This window comes from Caloenas nicobarica, chromosome 7, assembly GCF_036013445.1.
Source record: "Caloenas nicobarica isolate bCalNic1 chromosome 7, bCalNic1.hap1, whole genome shotgun sequence".
In the NCBI taxonomy this organism is placed as follows: Eukaryota; Metazoa; Chordata; class Aves; order Columbiformes; family Columbidae; genus Caloenas; species Caloenas nicobarica.
In genome coordinates, this window is record NC_088251.1 from 21885330 (window position 1) to 21902510 (window position 17181).

The following is a 17181-nucleotide window of genomic DNA, read 5'->3' on the forward strand; positions in this document are numbered from 1 at the left end:
TGGGAGATGCGACCTGCTGAAACAGGTCATTTAGAAATGGTCAGGTGAATGTGGTTGGCAGCAAAACCTCCTTCCTCTCAGCAGCTAGCTGGCTCTTGAGACTAAAGCGACATTCTCCTCTGAAATTTAATGATGGGATAATTCCATGAGTATTCACTGAAAATATGTTCTCAAAGCATCTTTGGTTGACAGCCGAGCTAGAGGAGTGCAGCACAAAGTTCTTGTTAATGGCATACAAACAGAAACAGATTAGTGCTTTTGGTCTCTCTAACCTTGATTGATCTTCTTTCACTTCCCCGTATCTGTCCCCTTGGGATCTCCTTTTGTCTCTTTCTTCCACAGCCCTGCCCAGTTACTGGCACATAGCCTTTCCCAGCTCCACCCAGGAGGTGGCCAGGTGTTACCCCTGGAGCTGTATAGGGTCCAGAAGAGGAGATGGTCCCTGGCTGCAAACAAGCACAGTTTGAATGAGAATAGCTAGGGGAAAGGGAGGAGATTTGATGCTGAGAGGTGGAAGCATCTGTGATAAATCTGAGAAGTGAATCCAGAGCATCTGATTGCTGGATGTGTGTGTTAAGTGCATTCATTCCTTCTCACTCGGTGACTGATTGATAGCTGTGTCTGCATGCTCAGAGGCATTTCCCAACATCTGTGGTCCCCTGAGCAAAGCTGTTCAAAGGTTACACTTCCAGTACAATGTCCAGAGCTTGTGTATAAAGGCTACACTTCTAAATAAGCCTCCAGTTGGAGTCTGTAATGGGAGGATGAATTCTGGATATTTCAATAACTCATCCCCTCTTTGACTTTGCCGTGGATTTATGAGCCTCAACACCCAGTGATGTGTCTGCTCCTAGACTGCAGAACTTGGACTGACCCAAGTCTCTTGTAGCTTGCTTGCATTCTGAGCCTTCCTTCTCCATAACCTGCAGTATCCAGACTTTTATTGATGAGTTTCACTGCATTCATCTCCTGTTCTGAAGTGACCAGGCCCTACTCAGTGCATGGCAGCAGAACTTCCTGCAATCAGAAAAAGGACAACTTTCTGCCAGCTCCCTCTCTGCTGGCTTTCGTAGATGCAGAGCCAAGCTCCTTTTCAACCTTCCAGAGCACCAGAATTTCAGTTCCAAGGGAGACATTAGCAGCTCTGCTTTCACTCCAGTTTACTTAATTCTTACAAGTTTCTGGGACCAGCTGGGTTTCAGAATTAGTACTGAACCGAAGTGTCCTAAAAGGGCTGTTTCTTATAGATGTGTCTTCTACTCGCTCTTGGAATATAGGAGAGGAAAGGCTCCTGCACTGCTTGTCCTGATAACCCCCCTCTGAAGCTCAGCCTCTCGGCAGCGCCGTTCCCAACACTGTCCCTAGCACCCATCCCTGCAGGCAGCAGGGATCCAGCGTTACTTGCAGCAGCAGAGCTGCCCCAGGAAGGGAGGTTAAGAGCAGCTTTCAACTGTCTCCAAGCCTCTTTCTGCTTTCCTCCCAGATGGCAGTCTCTATATCCCAGCAGACATACAGCACATCTAGCAAAGGCTCTCCTCAATACCTTCTTTTCTATGTGCAGAAACAGTTTAGTTAGGAAGGACTTAATGTGTTTCTATAATTTTCAGCTGCCCTTGAATCAACAGGAGCAGGCACATGTGATTAGTTTGGGGCTCGAAGGCTGCAGGTGCAAGTCTTTGCTGTTTTACAAGCTGCCACTGTTCTTCAGCTCCCACGCTGTAGTGGGGTTAAACAGACTTACCCTTTCTCACCGGAGAGCTGTCAGGGTAAATGCATTAAGTGATAAGGCCCTGACTACTGAGAGGTGTAAACAATTCAGGCAAAGCAGTTCATGTTACATCATATCACTTTCTTCAGTAGCATGGCATGGGTTTTGTTTTCTCTGGTGTAACCCTGTTCAGCTCAAATGATTATGTTCTCACACCATCATTTCCAGTCCCTTCAGAAGCAGCTCTCTCCACTCCCGCACCTGCCCAGGGGCACCTCCCAAACGCTAATACTCAGTTCTGATTTTCTTCATTTTTTTAAATCTCTTTGCAGGAGACAACGTCTTTCTCACCATTTTACAACACAACTGTAAATTCAGTAAGTACGCTGCAGAGGATGAAGATCAACTGGCTGCCCACCGTCATGTTACCCATAGGAGCTGGGGGGTGTGAATGGAAAAGCAATTGCTGCTTTTATGGCTGGGTGCTGATGGGGATCTTCTCTGACAGGCTGTACTAAAGCTGCTGATGTTACATTGTAGCAATAAGGACAGGTAAGATGCCTAAAGCACTCAGATCCCCACATTTGTGCCTGTTTCCATATTTATTTAGCAATGAGCAAATCCAACAAGAGGTGAGTTTGCTAAGCCTGTAATGCAGCTGAATTTTCTTCCTGCTCCTTTCACCAAAGGGAACGTGAATGTTATTTCGGATTTCATTTCTGTTCTCTACTGGTTCTAGACTTCTGCACATACATCTGGAAGCAAAACTGTCCAGGCAGATCATTTTTCTGGGGTAACAGTTTGTTTCATTATTTAATCCGTTTGTTTATGTGGAACGTTTTTCCTCTGAAAGAAAATCTCTGCTTCCCCTGTCCATTTCAGTGTGCAGTACAGCTGGGTCGGACACCACCGTTTTTGATTCAGGGCTGCAGTTTTGTTCCTCACGTTGGCTTTTCTTGCTCTTGTATGGTAGCCTCTTGCTCAGCTTCCAAGCACAGTTGAAGGATCACACTGCATGCGTTTGAACTGACTGTCGTTCTTTGTGAGGTAGTATGAGCCCTGGGTGGTCGGAGTAGCCGCAGGGATACCCAGCTTCCTGGCCTTGGTCCTTGCAGTCATCTTGGCGGTGGTCTGTGTTCTCCAGAGGAAGAACTACAGCTGGAATCAGGTGACTACCTTCCATCTTCTGGGTTCCTTGCCACTTTCAAACCTAGACCTCCACATCAGAAACTTGATTCGACACCCTCTGAAGTTCTTGGGAAGTTCAGCATCACATCCCTAGCAACTCAGTCTGTCTGTACTCTGTCTCTCAAAGGCTGGACCTCAACTTAGGAGTTGCAGGTTCGTAAGGATAAAAGAGAAATTCCTATGAAAATACTGAAGGATCACCTCCAAGTGATCTGTTAACTAGCAGAGAATTAAAAAAAAAACTATCGCCACTGTTCTTCAGGAGATTTCTCTGTTATTTTCCACAGGAAATAATTCGTTTAGGGATCCTCTCACTCCAAACTGCTGTTGCTTAGCTCCTGAAATGCTCCAAGGTGTTTCATAGCATGTATAGCTTGGTCACCTTTTATTCCTGTGTTCCAGCCCATGGCATGGGGGAGTCTTTGTACGTTGCCTGCCTCCTCACTGCTGGGGTAGAGTCAAGGGTTTCTGTAGGTATGTCCTTCCTCTGGGGCAAAAAAAGCACCCACATCACCAGAGAGGCAGTCAACCTGCCCATGACGGAAGAAAGCCATGAAGCACTCTGGCAGCCCAACATTAACAATTCTACCTAGAAGGTCCTTTTCCTTCCCCTGCCACTTTGCAGATGTTTTTAACCAGCTTCTAGTACTTGGATGGATCTTTGTTTCCTTACTGCAGAAAGAAAGGTGTAATAGTACTGAGGGAGATGATTCCCTGTAGTTGTTGTTGGTTAACATAATATTTAATTTTTTTTTTCTTTTTCCTTGGTATAAATGTGACAGTCAGGGTTTTCTTCTGGATATAAAGACCAGACAGATTTTGCATGTTCTAGTAAAGGCAACATTCAGGCATTGAGGTTTCGCCTCTGCAAGGTCATTCTCATGGGCAAGCGTCAAGTGGAGCCTGAAATTGTTCCAAATGACTGTTTTGGTGTCTAGCTTAGAATATGTTGGATATTATCACCAATATTATTCCTTCTGTGGTTATTTATCCCCTGAGTATGTCCTGAGTCCTGGAGCTGTTTAGTAATAGAATATTTTATCACTACCCTGTGCTTCTTATGCAGTTGTTTGTGAATTGTAGCTAGATGTTGTTTGTCACTGTTTTGTTCATTGCTTCAGACCAATCAACAACCCGATGGGCAGGAAGAACATGAATACGAATCATCCCCTCCCAGACCTCCAGATGTAAGTCATCTTTTAAGTGATTCTCAACACAGCACACATGCTGCTGAGTTCCTGAGTGCAGAACTGGCTTTAAGGGTAGCTCTGTAGGCTAATAGAGAGCTCATGGTAAGCTCTTTCCCCATGCTTGCCTGAGGCTCCTACATGACCGCTGTTTCTGCTTGCATGTCTGTCCATTTGATGCAATCCCATATGAGAGGCCAGCAATTATTTGCCGTTGTTTTAGAGTACACAGGCATTAGAGCTGTGTTTTGCATGGGCAAAAATGGGGTGAGAAGGAGGGATGAACCTGAGGTGTGAGCAAATATGACATTTTCTTCAAAATACTGCTGAACATTTCCAAAGAGATGCAAGAATTCTTGCACACTGTATTCTCTGCAGTACTTACAAGATCTAGGAGTACCTTGTGACAACCATCACAGAAATTATATTTTGCCTCTAGGACTTTTATATGACCATGATGCGGGGGACAACAGTTATCTATGTAAATGAAGCTCAAGACAAACACCACAAACCAGACATTCAAACACAAGCGAAGCCCATGAGGACAAAGAAGCCCAGAAGAGAGCCATCTGTGGTAGAATCAATTTATGAAAACCATTCGCCTTATCACTGAAAGAAAAGCACCAAATAGTAGCTGGGACCAGAAATAACAGACACAATCCTTTTCCTGGACACCAGGGGTCACACAGTTGCAGTTTATGAACAAGAAAGTTTTCTCTTTGTGCATACATGAAATTCAACAGAGGACAGGACAAAGAGACTTCGAATGGGGAAAAATCTTGTTTGTAGTGATGCCTCTGAGATGCAGAAATGAAATGAGATTCCCCTGGAGTACCCAGTCTCTCTGGGAGAGATGATTTTGCTGTCCTCCTAAATTTAAGTTAATTCCTTTTAATAAATAGCATCTAAATCCTTGCAGTGATCCTGATAGCAGAAAAGAGCAGCCAGAGAATTGGTTGGAGTCCCCATCACTCAGGTGCCAAAGCATCTCGCAGCAGCCTGCAAAGACAGGGGTGCACTCATATTTTCATTTGGCAGAAGGAGTCCAGACCATAAGCGAGACGAAGTGATATGCCAAAGAAAACTGGAAGGAGAATGCAACTCCAACTGCAGAACTTAGCCCCTGTGATGGCAACTCCCCTTCATTCTCAGCTGTTCCTTTCCTGCAATGTCCTCTGACACTGTTCTTTCCTCTGTACCTTGGCATTTCAGGTGGGAGGTGGGGTGGGAGTGTGATTCAGGCAGGAGATACTGTCCAGAGTAATTATCTCCTCAGCAGTCCCATCTCGATTCATGTGGGGGTGCTGAACAGCTGCAGTGACAGGTGGGGTAGTGCTGGCAAACGCCTCAGGGAGAGCAGAAGGCCTGGAGGAGATGGCGGGAGGAGAAAAGAGAGGAGCCATAGAGAACGTGCTCCCAGCTTGTGGAAATGCTGGGCCAGAGAGTGCCTGAGAAATGAGAAGAGCCCCCAGGAGCAGCAAGAGGTCGCTTCAAAGGGATGCAGGCAGCCAGAGCTTCAGCCTCTGAACTGTGGGGAGGAGCACTCTCCTCCAGGAGGGATGCTGCAGTCATCCTTCGTCTGGCTGTGGGCAGAGGATTGGCAGCCCCAAGAACAGCAGACAGAGCTGCTGACAGCCCCCAGGCTGTGGGACCCCCTTCCCCTCCCACACCATGAGCCTTCCTGATGGGTGCTGTGCTGCAGCTGGCCACAGGCTCCTTGAAGGCAGCAGCAGTGAGTCCAGTGGCTGAAGCAGGGAGGACCACGGCCCCTGGAGAGACAGCCCTTCCCACAGGGCTCTGACCACAGGTGCTGCAGACCTACTCTGCAGCGGAGCAGCAGATGAGGGTGCTGCCCCAACCCGAAGAAAATAACAGCTCAAATCCTCATAAGTAGATTTATCTTTATTGGGTCATTAATGTACACACAAGCAGTGCTGCCTGTCTACAAAGTGTGCTGCTCTTGGTGGGACATGTGCTGCAGGAGAAGCAGGTTGTGGGCAGCCGAGTTTGTGAGAAAATCAGCTGTTTAATGCAGCCACTGTGCTCAGTGAGCCCATGGACAGAGTGTCAGTGCAACAGGCTGCACTGTCACCCCGGGCTTCCCTGCAATGTGGTGGAGCAGTTCTGGGAGGCTTTGAGATGTGTCTAGTCCGTGCACGTACCTGTCTTTGGGCTGCCTTCTTGGGGGCCTTGGAAAGGTGGGCCAATGCTTCTGCTCTTGGTTTTAGTAAGGGGGATGTAAAGGAGCAGCCAGGCTCAGGACACTGTGGAGAGAGGTTTTGTGCTTTTCAACGGGGGAGAGCACAGAGCTGGAAGGCAGGAGGTATGTTGAATGTCCCACTCAGTATCGGGGTTATGTTGAGTTCCTGGGGGTCAACAACAGACTTCAAGGTAAAGTTTTGCAAGATGGTAGTTGTGACTAAGAACATCTCCATGCGTGCCAGGCCCTCTCCAGGGCATATTCGCTTTCCTGGAAGTGAAAACAGCAAACAGGGCTCAACAGGTGTTGCCAAATAGACCAGAGTTTGTACTAAGCAGATGAGTTGCGCAGCTTTATTTCCCAGATACAGTTGCAGCAGTGAGATGACTATCAGGATTACTAAGGACATTTGCAAGAGAAGAGTTTGTTGAAGAAAGACACATGGCAATTTTGTTGGGTGTGTGAAGGAAGAACAAGAGTAGAAGTCTTAAATGTGGAGAGGGCATCACAGGAGGCAAGATGAGAGAGAGCAAGGTGACATAAAGCATAGTAGAGAAAGCAGAGGGTTGGGGCTATTGGTAGGTGTGTGGTTGCATGTAGCCTGAAAGGTACTTAACAGGTGCTGTGGAAAAGTGGAGCAGAAAAACAGGTTGTTTAAGGATGACTTTGGTAGTTGTACACGAAAGTGACAGATATTTTAGAAAGTGTCATTGGGTCCTATTCACATAATTACATCAGCAACTCCTAGTAGGTTTGAGAAGCCACCGGGCCCAAAGGAGATGGGAGATGCAGCTGTGGAAGGGAGCAGCAGGGAGCAGTTATCCAGAGAGCAGTGATCCCCAAGGAAGCACTAGTGGGACCATGCTTGGAAGAAGGAGTATGTGTTATAGGGAAAGGTAGGGTGGTGCCCAGAGGAGGAGGTCGACAAAGAGAGGAAGAGAGACAAAACCTCTGCTTTACCTGCTGAGAAGGGCACGAAGAATTCGCTCTTCCTAAAGGTGCCATTCTCATTCAAGAAATGTCCAGGATTGAACTCAGTTGGGTTTGGAAACTCTTTACTGTCATAGAGGACAGAAGTGAGGCTGGGAAAGATTGTGGTGCCCTGAGGTAGCACAAGGAGAAGAGCAGAACATGAAGGGAAGGTGAGTTAGATCACTTAATCTGACTGCTTGCCAAGTTTAGACTGAGCTTCCCAGCACAGCCCTACCAGTGCCTTTGGTTTCCCTTTGGGCACTCTTCCTTCAGGGAGGCAGCTTTAGGGAGACCCTGTGAGATGTCACAGCAGGGACAGTTGTTGGCTGCTCTTCCTCAATGCTCCCTCTCACTTTCAGACCCGTTATCTTCACCTTGCTCTGGTCATCTGGGGGACACCTCACCTAATTCTTCCTCTTTCTTCATGTTTCACAATAATGAACTTGTAGATGCACCATATTCCTTCTTTTCTGTGAGCTCCAAAAATCAAAAGCAAGGTTGTGGAAATGAAGCAATTTTCCCCTCTCCTGACAAATTTTTCCTGTGACAATCCTCTTCTTTCCCTCTTCCTGACCAGCTATTGATGGGGAGGTGGGATAAATAATCCAGCAGTGATGGCACAAGAGCCCTCTGCTGGACGCTGAGCAGTTCCCTGTATCCCGCCTTTTCATTTTACTCAGACAGATGAAAATCAAAACGCCAACAACTCTTGCATTGCTGTTTCCCATCATCAACCAGAAGAGCAATGAGCATTGCTGCAGTGGGCCAGGCCAGGCCATAGGTTGCTCATCAGTGGCCAGCAGTGACTGCCTCAAGATGTGTGTAAGAACAAGGCAAACACGTTTTGCTTGTTCCCTTCAATCCAAACATAGTGTCTGGAATTTTGTGTCTCAGAGGCTTTATGTGCTTAATAACCACCAACTGACTTTGCTTCCAAGCAAGTGCAGATGCTCTCCTGGATGGTGGTGAGCAGTTCCATGGCTTTGCTGGCTTTTGTGTGGAGTGTTACTGCTTTTTTTTTTTTTTTTTTTGGTGAACCCACAGTGTTTCTTGCAGATAGGTAAAGCTGCAGAGCAAGGGAGCAAAGGTGTTGTGTGAAGCTACTACTGTTCCAGTCTTGGCCCATGGAGTGGCAACAAGGGATTGTAAGCGAGTTACAGGAGCATGAGGTCAGGCCACAGCATTTCTGGCTTCTGACTTGTAACTGGCAGCCTAAGAGCAAATGTGCAGCCACCTTGTTGTTGAACTTGAGAGAGCTTGCCCACTAACCTTGGGAATGACATACTCTCTGAAGTGGGTGTCTTTGGTCACAGTGTGAGGGAGACTCAGGGGGAGGAGGGTGATGAAGCGCTGGATTTCATGGAGCACTGCATCTGTGTAGGGCATCTGGGACCGGTCAGCCACACAAGGTCTTCGTGATCGTCCTACTACCCGGTCGATCTCTTCTTGAACTTTCTCTGTTATGAGAGGCACAAACCATAAAATGGATAAATAAAACCTACCTAAAGAGGTTTCCCTGAGCTGTCCACAAATTGCAGGTCACAGAAGACAGGAGCATTGATGTTGCTTTTGGTGTTGACTAGAACACAGCTCCACTGCGGCCCATGCAAAGAATGTCCTCCTAGTGACTCGGCTAAATAGGAGTACTGGGAGATAAAGATGTGGACACAGTCAAGTCCCTGGCTGTGAGGGGAGTGCAGCTGATGGTGACACCAGTGAAGCTGAGGGATCTCTAATGGCCACCAAGGGGAATGAATGTGTAAGAACTTTGCCCATTTGGGTAAAATATGAGAGAAAGAAGAGAAAAGCTGGGAGAAGGATGTGGTGTTAGACACATGCCCAGCCCACGAGAACAGCTAGAGAGGAAGAGGTCACAGACTGGTACCTTGTATCTTTGGGTATTTGAGAAGAAGTAGAAGCCCGTATCTTATGGTGGTGCTAGTTGTCTCAGATCCGGCAATGAACAAGTCAAAGGTGCTGGTTATCAGGTTCTTCATGTGGAAACTGGAGTTGGGATTCTTTTTCTCCTAGGGAAAAGGCTGGGCTGTTTCTCTGGCTGAGCTGTGAAAAGTGGCCTCTACTTGTGTCATCCCAGGCCTTCTTTTTCACCTAGAGCTATTGCATTTCTCTGCTAAGGTGCAGCAGCCATCTGGGACATTGCAATGTTGTCTTCGTGCAGTAAGCTCAACCCCAGAGCAACCCTCTTTCAAGCTGTGCACTGCACGTAGCTGCCTGTTTGCCCTTGCTGTGCCAACTGCTTTCCATTGAAAGAACTGCAAGGCCAGACTGCAAATGTCCCTGTGTTTCGGTGAGAGCAGGTGAAGGTCTTGCTGTCCAAGTAGCTGCAAGTAGTGGCTAGTGAGTGTGCAGACCCAGAGCTACAAGCTCTAGCACAGGCAATATCTGGGGTATTGTTGGTATCTTCCCATGGCACAGCCCACCTGCCTGGGAAGGGGTCATCCTAATGTCTATGTGACTTACGAGAGGGAAGGGGCTCAGCGTAGGCGTGTTTGGGAATGAGCAGGGGCTGTAAGCTGTGTTCTTACCTCCTGCATTTTGCAGAGGAAGCAGTCAATGTAATCCTGAGGGCAGCTGGGATCTAGGGAGCCTTGGTGCATCTTTATCTCCTCTGACACAAAGGCTTTTAGAGCATCAATTTCTGCAAATATTTTGTTGTGTGGGCCAGGCAAGTAATCCAGGATCTTTGAGAACATCTGGTAGAGCTGGAAGGAAAGAAACAGGAAGGTCCTTAGCATGACCATTGCCCCATCCTTTGATATTAGCAAAAAGCCTAGGAAGGCCACAACCCTCTCAACTGAGCCAAGGAGAAGGGCTATGAGGCTGGGCAGTCTGACAGGGCTCTGGTGGCTTGCTTAGTAGTAGCAGGAACCTTAGAGGTGGAGAAGAAGGGTGTTCAGGGCTAGGGAGAAGCTGCACTTAGCTGGCAAAGCCAACTCCATTGATGAGGGTTCTTCTTGCTCTTGGATGAATTCCTGTGCAGTAAAGCATTAATAGACTCCTACTTAAAAGGCTGAAATGGGACTTATTTGGGAGGGACGCCTCAGGCTCCCCTGGGAGAATGATGTCACTGTGAAATGTCTACTGGATGTACCTGGCCCCAGTAGGAGTTCATCCTCTTGAGGATGTTGTTCATGTTCTCCATCAGAGACAGGAACTTCTTGTCTTTACAGTCATATCGTTTCCCAAAGACAATGGAGCATATGACATTGGAGACAGCACAGCTCAGCATGAAGACTGGGTCAAAAGGTGTTCCTGTGATTTAAGAAAAGTTACAAACCATTAAAAACCCCCCAAACTATGGCTAGTGTGGGTAACCTGAGCTCTGGTTGTTAGTGGAAGTATCAGATCACAGTCTCTGAGTGACACAGAAGGGTCCTCCAAAAAGAACAGTATGTGATCACAGAATTATTTACTGCTTTGTAATGAGGGGTAGCTGGTGCATGGACCAAACACATGGAAACTTCAATTCTATGCTAAAGACATGGGCTCCCTTAATACAGTCCTCCTTTTGCAAACATAAGCTGTATTAGAAATGGACCATACCCTTTGTTTTGCTGATCTCTTCCAGCAAGTGTTCTGTTTCCTCCTGGATCCTCTCTTCGATGCTCCTCTTCCCCATTCCAAAGTTGCGCAGAGTGCTGAGAGCAAACCGCCGGACTTGTAACCAGCCCTCATTGCTGCTAAAGATAATCCCTGCAGAGGAAGAAGGAGGAGCGAAGACCTGGTTTGTGTGTGCTGGGTGTGAGGTGAACAGAGGCTCACAGTGAAGCCTGTGCCTGAATGAGCACTTACATAGCAGTGTCATAGAGTACTGTGGTTCAGAGGCAATCTCTGGAGGTCCTGTAGTCCAATTGCCTGCTTTTGTCCTTCTCCACCACACACCCAACCTTCTTGTGAACAATTAATCACCCATATCTGCACATAATTTCCCTTGCTGTAGCTGGTGGCTGTCGCCACTTGCCCTTTCACTGCCCATCACTGAGATCAATTCAGCTCTACAGCGTGTTTTGAAAAGATGGACCCAATTCCAAAGTAGTACATTTCATGATGGCAACATTTTGCAATTACACGAACATTTACAAATGGTTTGAGTTATCAAACAGTAATAATTTGAAACTATACCTCACCCTTTCCAGTGATAAAAGTTTCATTCCTGGGTAGTTCGAGGTTGCAGAGATATAGTCATTTCAAGCTGGGTCCATCTTTTTGAAACACCGTGTATACTGCTTTGATATTTGGTTCATCTTTTTGAAACAGCCTGTACTTCTCCACTACCCTGTTTGGGTGGTGGAAGCCAGCAATGACAGCCCACTCTGCCTTCCCCTCGCCAGGTGGGACCCACCCACTCCCTGCAGTCTTCCCTCATGCATGGTACACTCCAGCTCTAATCTGCTAAACGCATCCTCAAGCCTTCCCTTCTCCTCAGAAGGAACTTGGTCAGCAAACCTACCTAATCCATTGTTAGCCCTTTCTCCTATTGCCATATGTCCTCTGGCAGCAAACTCATCTGCGCGATCCATCAAGGCTTCTTTCACCAGGTCAGATCTGTGCAGCACCACCACTGGGTCAGAGCCCAGGTGCACTGTGAACATTGGTCCATTCTCTTCACTGAGCTGTCAAAATGCAAAGGAGAACATGGAACAGATAGGGAGGAGGATTTTAAAAATGGCCTTGCTGCTGCATCCCGCTGCTGGCAGTGCAGCCTCACAAACCAGCAATGTCGAGATTTGGTTCTTTCATGATAAATGTGGATGTGGAAAAGGTTCTCAGCTGTCAGGCCCTGAATAACAATGGCAACACCAGTGAGGGGGGGCAGCTGAGGTGCCCACGACTTTTCTACTCCTCTGGCATTCCCACACATCAAGTTATGGCCACAGGTTGTCCCCGTACACAGATTCCACACATTTCTCACCCACAGAAGAAAGACTGAAGAAGAAAGTGGCCTTACCTTTTGGAGGGTTTTGGCCAAGTTCTTTGGTTTCACGTGCAGCACATTACCTAGGATGGGAAGGGGAGCTGGTCCTGGAGGCATCTTCCCCTTTCCAGACCTCCATCTCCATGATGCAAAGGAGAACAAGCAAGCAATGCAAACCAGGAGGACAACAGTGGCTGCTCCCAGGAGCATGCTTTGCTTCTGGAGCTCAGGAGGGAGGGACTCTGGCTGCTGGAGCCCAAGTTTATATACCAAAGAGCTGTGTTAGCTCAAGAGCAGGTTTTGGATCATGTGGCTGAGTTGGTCAATGTTACTAGTCAATCATTTGTTAGACTGACCTGTGTTATGAAACTAGGACTTCTCTTAGTGTTAATTGGTCACTGAAGACATGCCTTATCTCAAACACCTGCAGAGGCTGACAGAGGTAAAGAAATGTATAATGTGCTCATAAAACCTGTTCTGTTTCACCTGGAGTTCATTGTTAAAGAAGTCACACTAGGGATGCACTCTTCTACTGATGTGCTCCCAGAAATTCACTGTCATGAGAGCATCTTTCAAGTATTTCAGTGCCATTTGATTTTCTGTTCTTTGGTATTGATTGTACAAGGGGAAAGTATAAAATATCAATCTAGCAAGAGCAGAAAGGTCTCCAGACATCACAATGGACAAGAAAGTACTTGCTGGGAGGGATAAAATAAAGACATAAGAGAAGGGGACTAGACCTTGAGACTCTGACCTCTTCAAGGTCTCCTAGAGGAGAGAAAGAGTGAGAGAGGCAGGTATTGAAGAGAGAAATCAAGAACTTGGAAGGGTCTCTGAAGAATGGCTTCCCAAGCTGAGACAGAGCTGCACTTGTGAGAGGCCGGGTCTAGGTTAGTACAACCTGACAACTAGTCCTTGCACTTGCAATAACCAAAGAAGCCCATCCAACCTACTGTTGGAGGCTGGCATGTACATGTTCCTGTTTTGTTGATGTCTGAGTCCCACATGACAAACTGTTCTTCTGGAAGGGCCAGAGGTGCTCTGGGAGGCTGCAGAGCATGTCTGGTGTTGCAAGGACTTTAAAAAGGGCTGGAAGCTTCACACCCAGAATTACTCCAAGGGCTGTGTACATGCAAGGTCCCAACAGCAGTGGCAATGGCAGGAAGAAAGGACCCTCAGGGCTGTGGCGCTGCCTGTGTTCAGCTTGCTCACCCTGGCCATATCTCTCTGTCTCACTTTCACAGGCAGACAGATCTCATCCAACTGAGCAGAAGATGCTGCAAGGGTAGGGAATGCGGGACTTGGTGGGAGCTAGTGAGGGTCCCGGGTGAACCAGGTACTTGGTTGGCATGTTCTTGGTTTGCTGTGCAGCAGTGTGTTAATGCGAGTTTCCCCTTCGCTCAGAGGTGTTAGTGAAGGCCTCCAGCCCTTGCAAGGGTTTCTGCAGCTTCCCTATGAGTTCTTAAATGATCGTCACCCTCTCGCATAGGTGCAATAATTTGCTAGTTGTTATTTTTTAGTCTCATTTGATTTCTTAAAGACCCGCCCTTGATACTTTGATTAAAAAATTAATTGCCAACAAGAATGCACAAGTTGCTGATCTGCTGGTGTAAACTCCTGAATCAGCTCAAATGTTGCCAGGGCAGTTCATGGAAGGTAAAGATGGTGAAAATGGAGTTCATGGGAGTTTACAATGCTATGTGAGGTCTCTCTGCTGCCAGATTTCGTGACCCTACTCTGTAAAGTTCCCTTGTTTCTGAGGGCAAGGGATCACCTCTCAGCTCTGCCTCACAGTTTAGGACATAATATGGGCAAAAGACCTGGAACTAGGAATACTTTCAAGATTTCTTGGTTTTATAAGGATAAAATAACTATATTCCAAATATTCCCACCACCCTGGCAGACACGCTGGGGATTTACAAGGAAGTAACACTCATAATAGTTACTCAGACCTTTCCCTGTGGGAAGACACAGGCCTTTTCATCTCACAGTAGTGTCCAAAGGTTATCTGAGTACTCGCTTCTGTTTGCAGATGCTAAGAGCTGGTCTGGCCTCTCCATCCCTGTGGAAGTCCAGGAGAGCCAGGCTGAAATCCCCTCCCCTCCATCTTCCCCAGGAACTTTGGGTTTAAGTTCATTGGAGGCACATGTTAGGGATATTTAAAGAAAAGGCTACCAGTGTTGTAGTTTTGCCTCTTTTTTTCCTAAAATAAAGCACAATCTTGAAGCAAATCTGTCTCTGCACCTTCTCTTTTTGGACCTCGGTTCGGAAGGTGGTCCGGAGAAATGCCACTCCTGCCCACTGTGCAGCCAGCACCCCTCATCCCCGGGATGCTTGGTGTGGATATCCCTGCTGTCCGCAAATGCTGTTCAGCTTCTGCAGAGGAATGTTTTGGCTGAGCCACTCTCCATGCACTGCCATTTTATACCATGTACAGTGCAGACACACAGTGATCTCTTCAGAGGCAGTCCCATGATGTGCGGGTCATTTTGTATTCCTCTTCCCAGCTCTTCTTGGTGGTGGTGTTTAATACCTCCTTTCCTTCTCATGGGTCTCTAGAGAGCCTTCTACAGCCAGGGCAACCCCTACACTGCCACTATGTCTGCCTCAGTCTCCAAGGCTTAGAATTGTTGGGAGGAGTGGATTTTCCTAAGGGACATTCCAGGAATATTATGGGTTGCTGGGATCATGATCAGGTTCAGGCTAGTAGTCTGCAGAGAAGCTTGCCTCACGTATGTTCATCCTCTGCATGTCCTGTTTGTGGTGGTCTTGGGTGCTAGCTAAATCGGTACTTACAGCTGGGTCATTGTAATGCATGACAGCTATTGAAGGGATGAGGAAGAGATTTTCAAAGAAGAGAGACCTGCCTGTTTCCTCACAGACAGGCTGCTTTCTGCTGCCTGTAACAACTTCTTCCAAACAAAGCATTTCATTTCCATGAATTTCAGGCTCATTTCACTTGCCTCCCATCTCCACATCATCCAACAGGTCTGTCAAGTGTGTGTGTGTAGAAACTAGGAAAGGGCATTTGCCTGAAACTGTTCTCAGCATGAGCATTGCTTGGTGGATCTACAGCACTTCCAGTGCTGTTTCACATAGAGATGTTCTTCAAGTACCTGTGGACATTTTTCCTATCAGCATAAACAAAGTATTGGTGGGTTAAAGTCTAATTAAGACTATTTATAGCTCCAAAGCACTTTGTTTATTGTTACTGTTTACACAACTATCAGCAGGTAACACAGTCAAATGACGCATTCAGCTGTCACACAGTAGCTGTGAGATTTGCTCAAGCTGTCTTAGCACATCTTCTACAAAGATGAAGCCTCCCTCCCTGCCAAAGTCCAAATGTTTTCCCCGGGTGCCTCTCCATGCTGGCTGCCTGGTACCCAGGCAGGCACTGGGATGAGCACACTTGGTTGACAAGCACTGCTCAAACAGCAGCCACACAGGCAGCCTGTCAAGATCCGTTTGCTTCAGTCTCTGCTGTGCAGAGCAGCAGAAAACATCTTTTACTTTGTGGAACAGCCCTTCTGGTTGGTGCAGGAAATAAGCAGTGTGCAGGGCAGGCACAGTGATGTCCTCCACCCAGCTGGGACCATGGCACCCTGCACAGCTTGTGAAAGGAATACTGGCATGGGGTTTGTGAGCTCAGGATAGTGGAGCTGCATCTATCCGTTTATTAGCAGATGAAAAAGATTTATTAAGCCCTATAACCAATGATGATCAGATACAACAAGGATATGCTCAGCTGCAAAGTATCAGAAGTCCTGATGGGCGAGATGTTATCGAACCTACGTTGTATCAGTGATTGTGTGCAGCAGTTTTAACAGCATATGCTGAACGTGTTGAATTGGTGTTGTCCCTCAGAAACTTGTGTACAATGGAAGAGGGCATTAATTTAGTGCTGCAGGTGGGAATGGCTTGTGCATTGATTACAGGATCCAATCTGAACAGGGTAGCAGTGATGAGAAGCATTGAAACGCAGCTTTTGAGAGGAATGCCTGCCTCACTGAAACCTGTAACTATACCAACAGTGACAAATGCTACAGGTAATATAGACACTGCAGCAAATACCTTGAAGGAAACCCTTGAGGGCTCTCATTTTGGAACCCTCTATTTGAGTGGTGCCTCAGGGATACAAAACATTTGCCACCAAACGTTAGTAGCTAATATAGCACTATGGTCAGGTACCATTGCTGTTTGCCATTATATTGATGATCTGTTGATTATGGCAGTGTCATAACAAGAAACTAAAGCAGCTGCCGCATTTCCAGAAGTGCATTTATAGGGCCAAGGATGGGCAATTAATCTGATACTAGTGATACTGTGCTATTTTTTAGGAATAGTTCAGCATGGACAGATCAGAGAAATACCAGATAAGCTACAGCAAACAGTCCAGCAGTTTTCTGTACCAGCAACAGTAAAACAATTACATGCCTTTCTGGTATTTTTAGGGCATTGGAGAACTTTTATCCCTACATCTTCCGTGGAGGAGGCTTCCCCTTGTGAAGGGTTAATAGAAGAGCACATTAAGTTAATTCACTTCAGTCACAAAACAATAGGGAAGCAGATAATATGACCTCTGCGAAACTGCGCACTCAAGCTCTAAATGTGCATACAGCTTGTGGACATCGATCAGCTTATACAGCACACGCATGGCACATTGCTCACAATCAAACCCCTTTGCTATTATGTACTTATAAAACATGCACACATAATAGTGTTACTTGTACACAGTTACATTTAAGTGCATTATGTAGGCCATGGGGAAAGATAAAATGGGGTCAGTGGACCTTGAATACCTGGCAGGTTGATTATATGGGCCCCCTGCCCCATCTAGGGGAGGCAATATGTATACACTGCTGTGGATACAGCGTCAGGACTAATGACAGGGGAAATGGAATTATTCACATCAATGGATTGTGAAGTGGGACTGCAGCCTACTAATCTAGATGTAAAAATTCATATAATAACTACAGAGAATGCTGTA

At 46.8% G+C, this 17181-nt stretch overlaps 1 protein-coding gene across 1 annotated transcript; it reads right to left on the reverse strand.

The window, feature by feature from the left end:
• Positions 1-5996: 5996 nt before the first annotated feature.
• Positions 5997-12401, reverse strand: LOC135990620 (cytochrome P450 2C9-like). The gene is made up of 9 exons (XM_065638414.1): positions 12225-12401; positions 11727-11889; positions 10820-10969; positions 10368-10528; positions 9802-9978; positions 9141-9282; positions 8525-8712; positions 7244-7385; positions 5997-6553 (listed from the first exon to the last, which is right to left on the reverse strand). The coding sequence occupies exons 1-9, from the start codon at positions 12399-12401 to the stop codon at positions 6372-6374; spliced, it is 1482 nt and encodes a 493-aa protein (XP_065494486.1). The 3' UTR covers positions 5997-6371.
• Between the last annotated feature and the right edge of the window lie 4780 nt (positions 12402-17181).

Bases quoted from the DNA above. Each gene is read 5' to 3' on its own strand.
- LOC135990620 (XM_065638414.1), bottom strand. From the start codon at position 12,401: ATGCTCCTGGGAGCAGCCACTGTTGTCCTCCTGGTTTGCATTGCTTGC. The intron at 9,979-10,367 runs GTACATCCAGTA...CTTTCCTTCCAG, and splicing joins TGAACTCCTACTGGGGCCAG to CTCTACCAGATGTTCTCAAA. The intron at 8,713-9,140 runs GTACCAGTCTGT...CTCTCATAACAG, and splicing joins CAAATACCCAAAGATACAAG to AGAAAGTTCAAGAAGAGATC.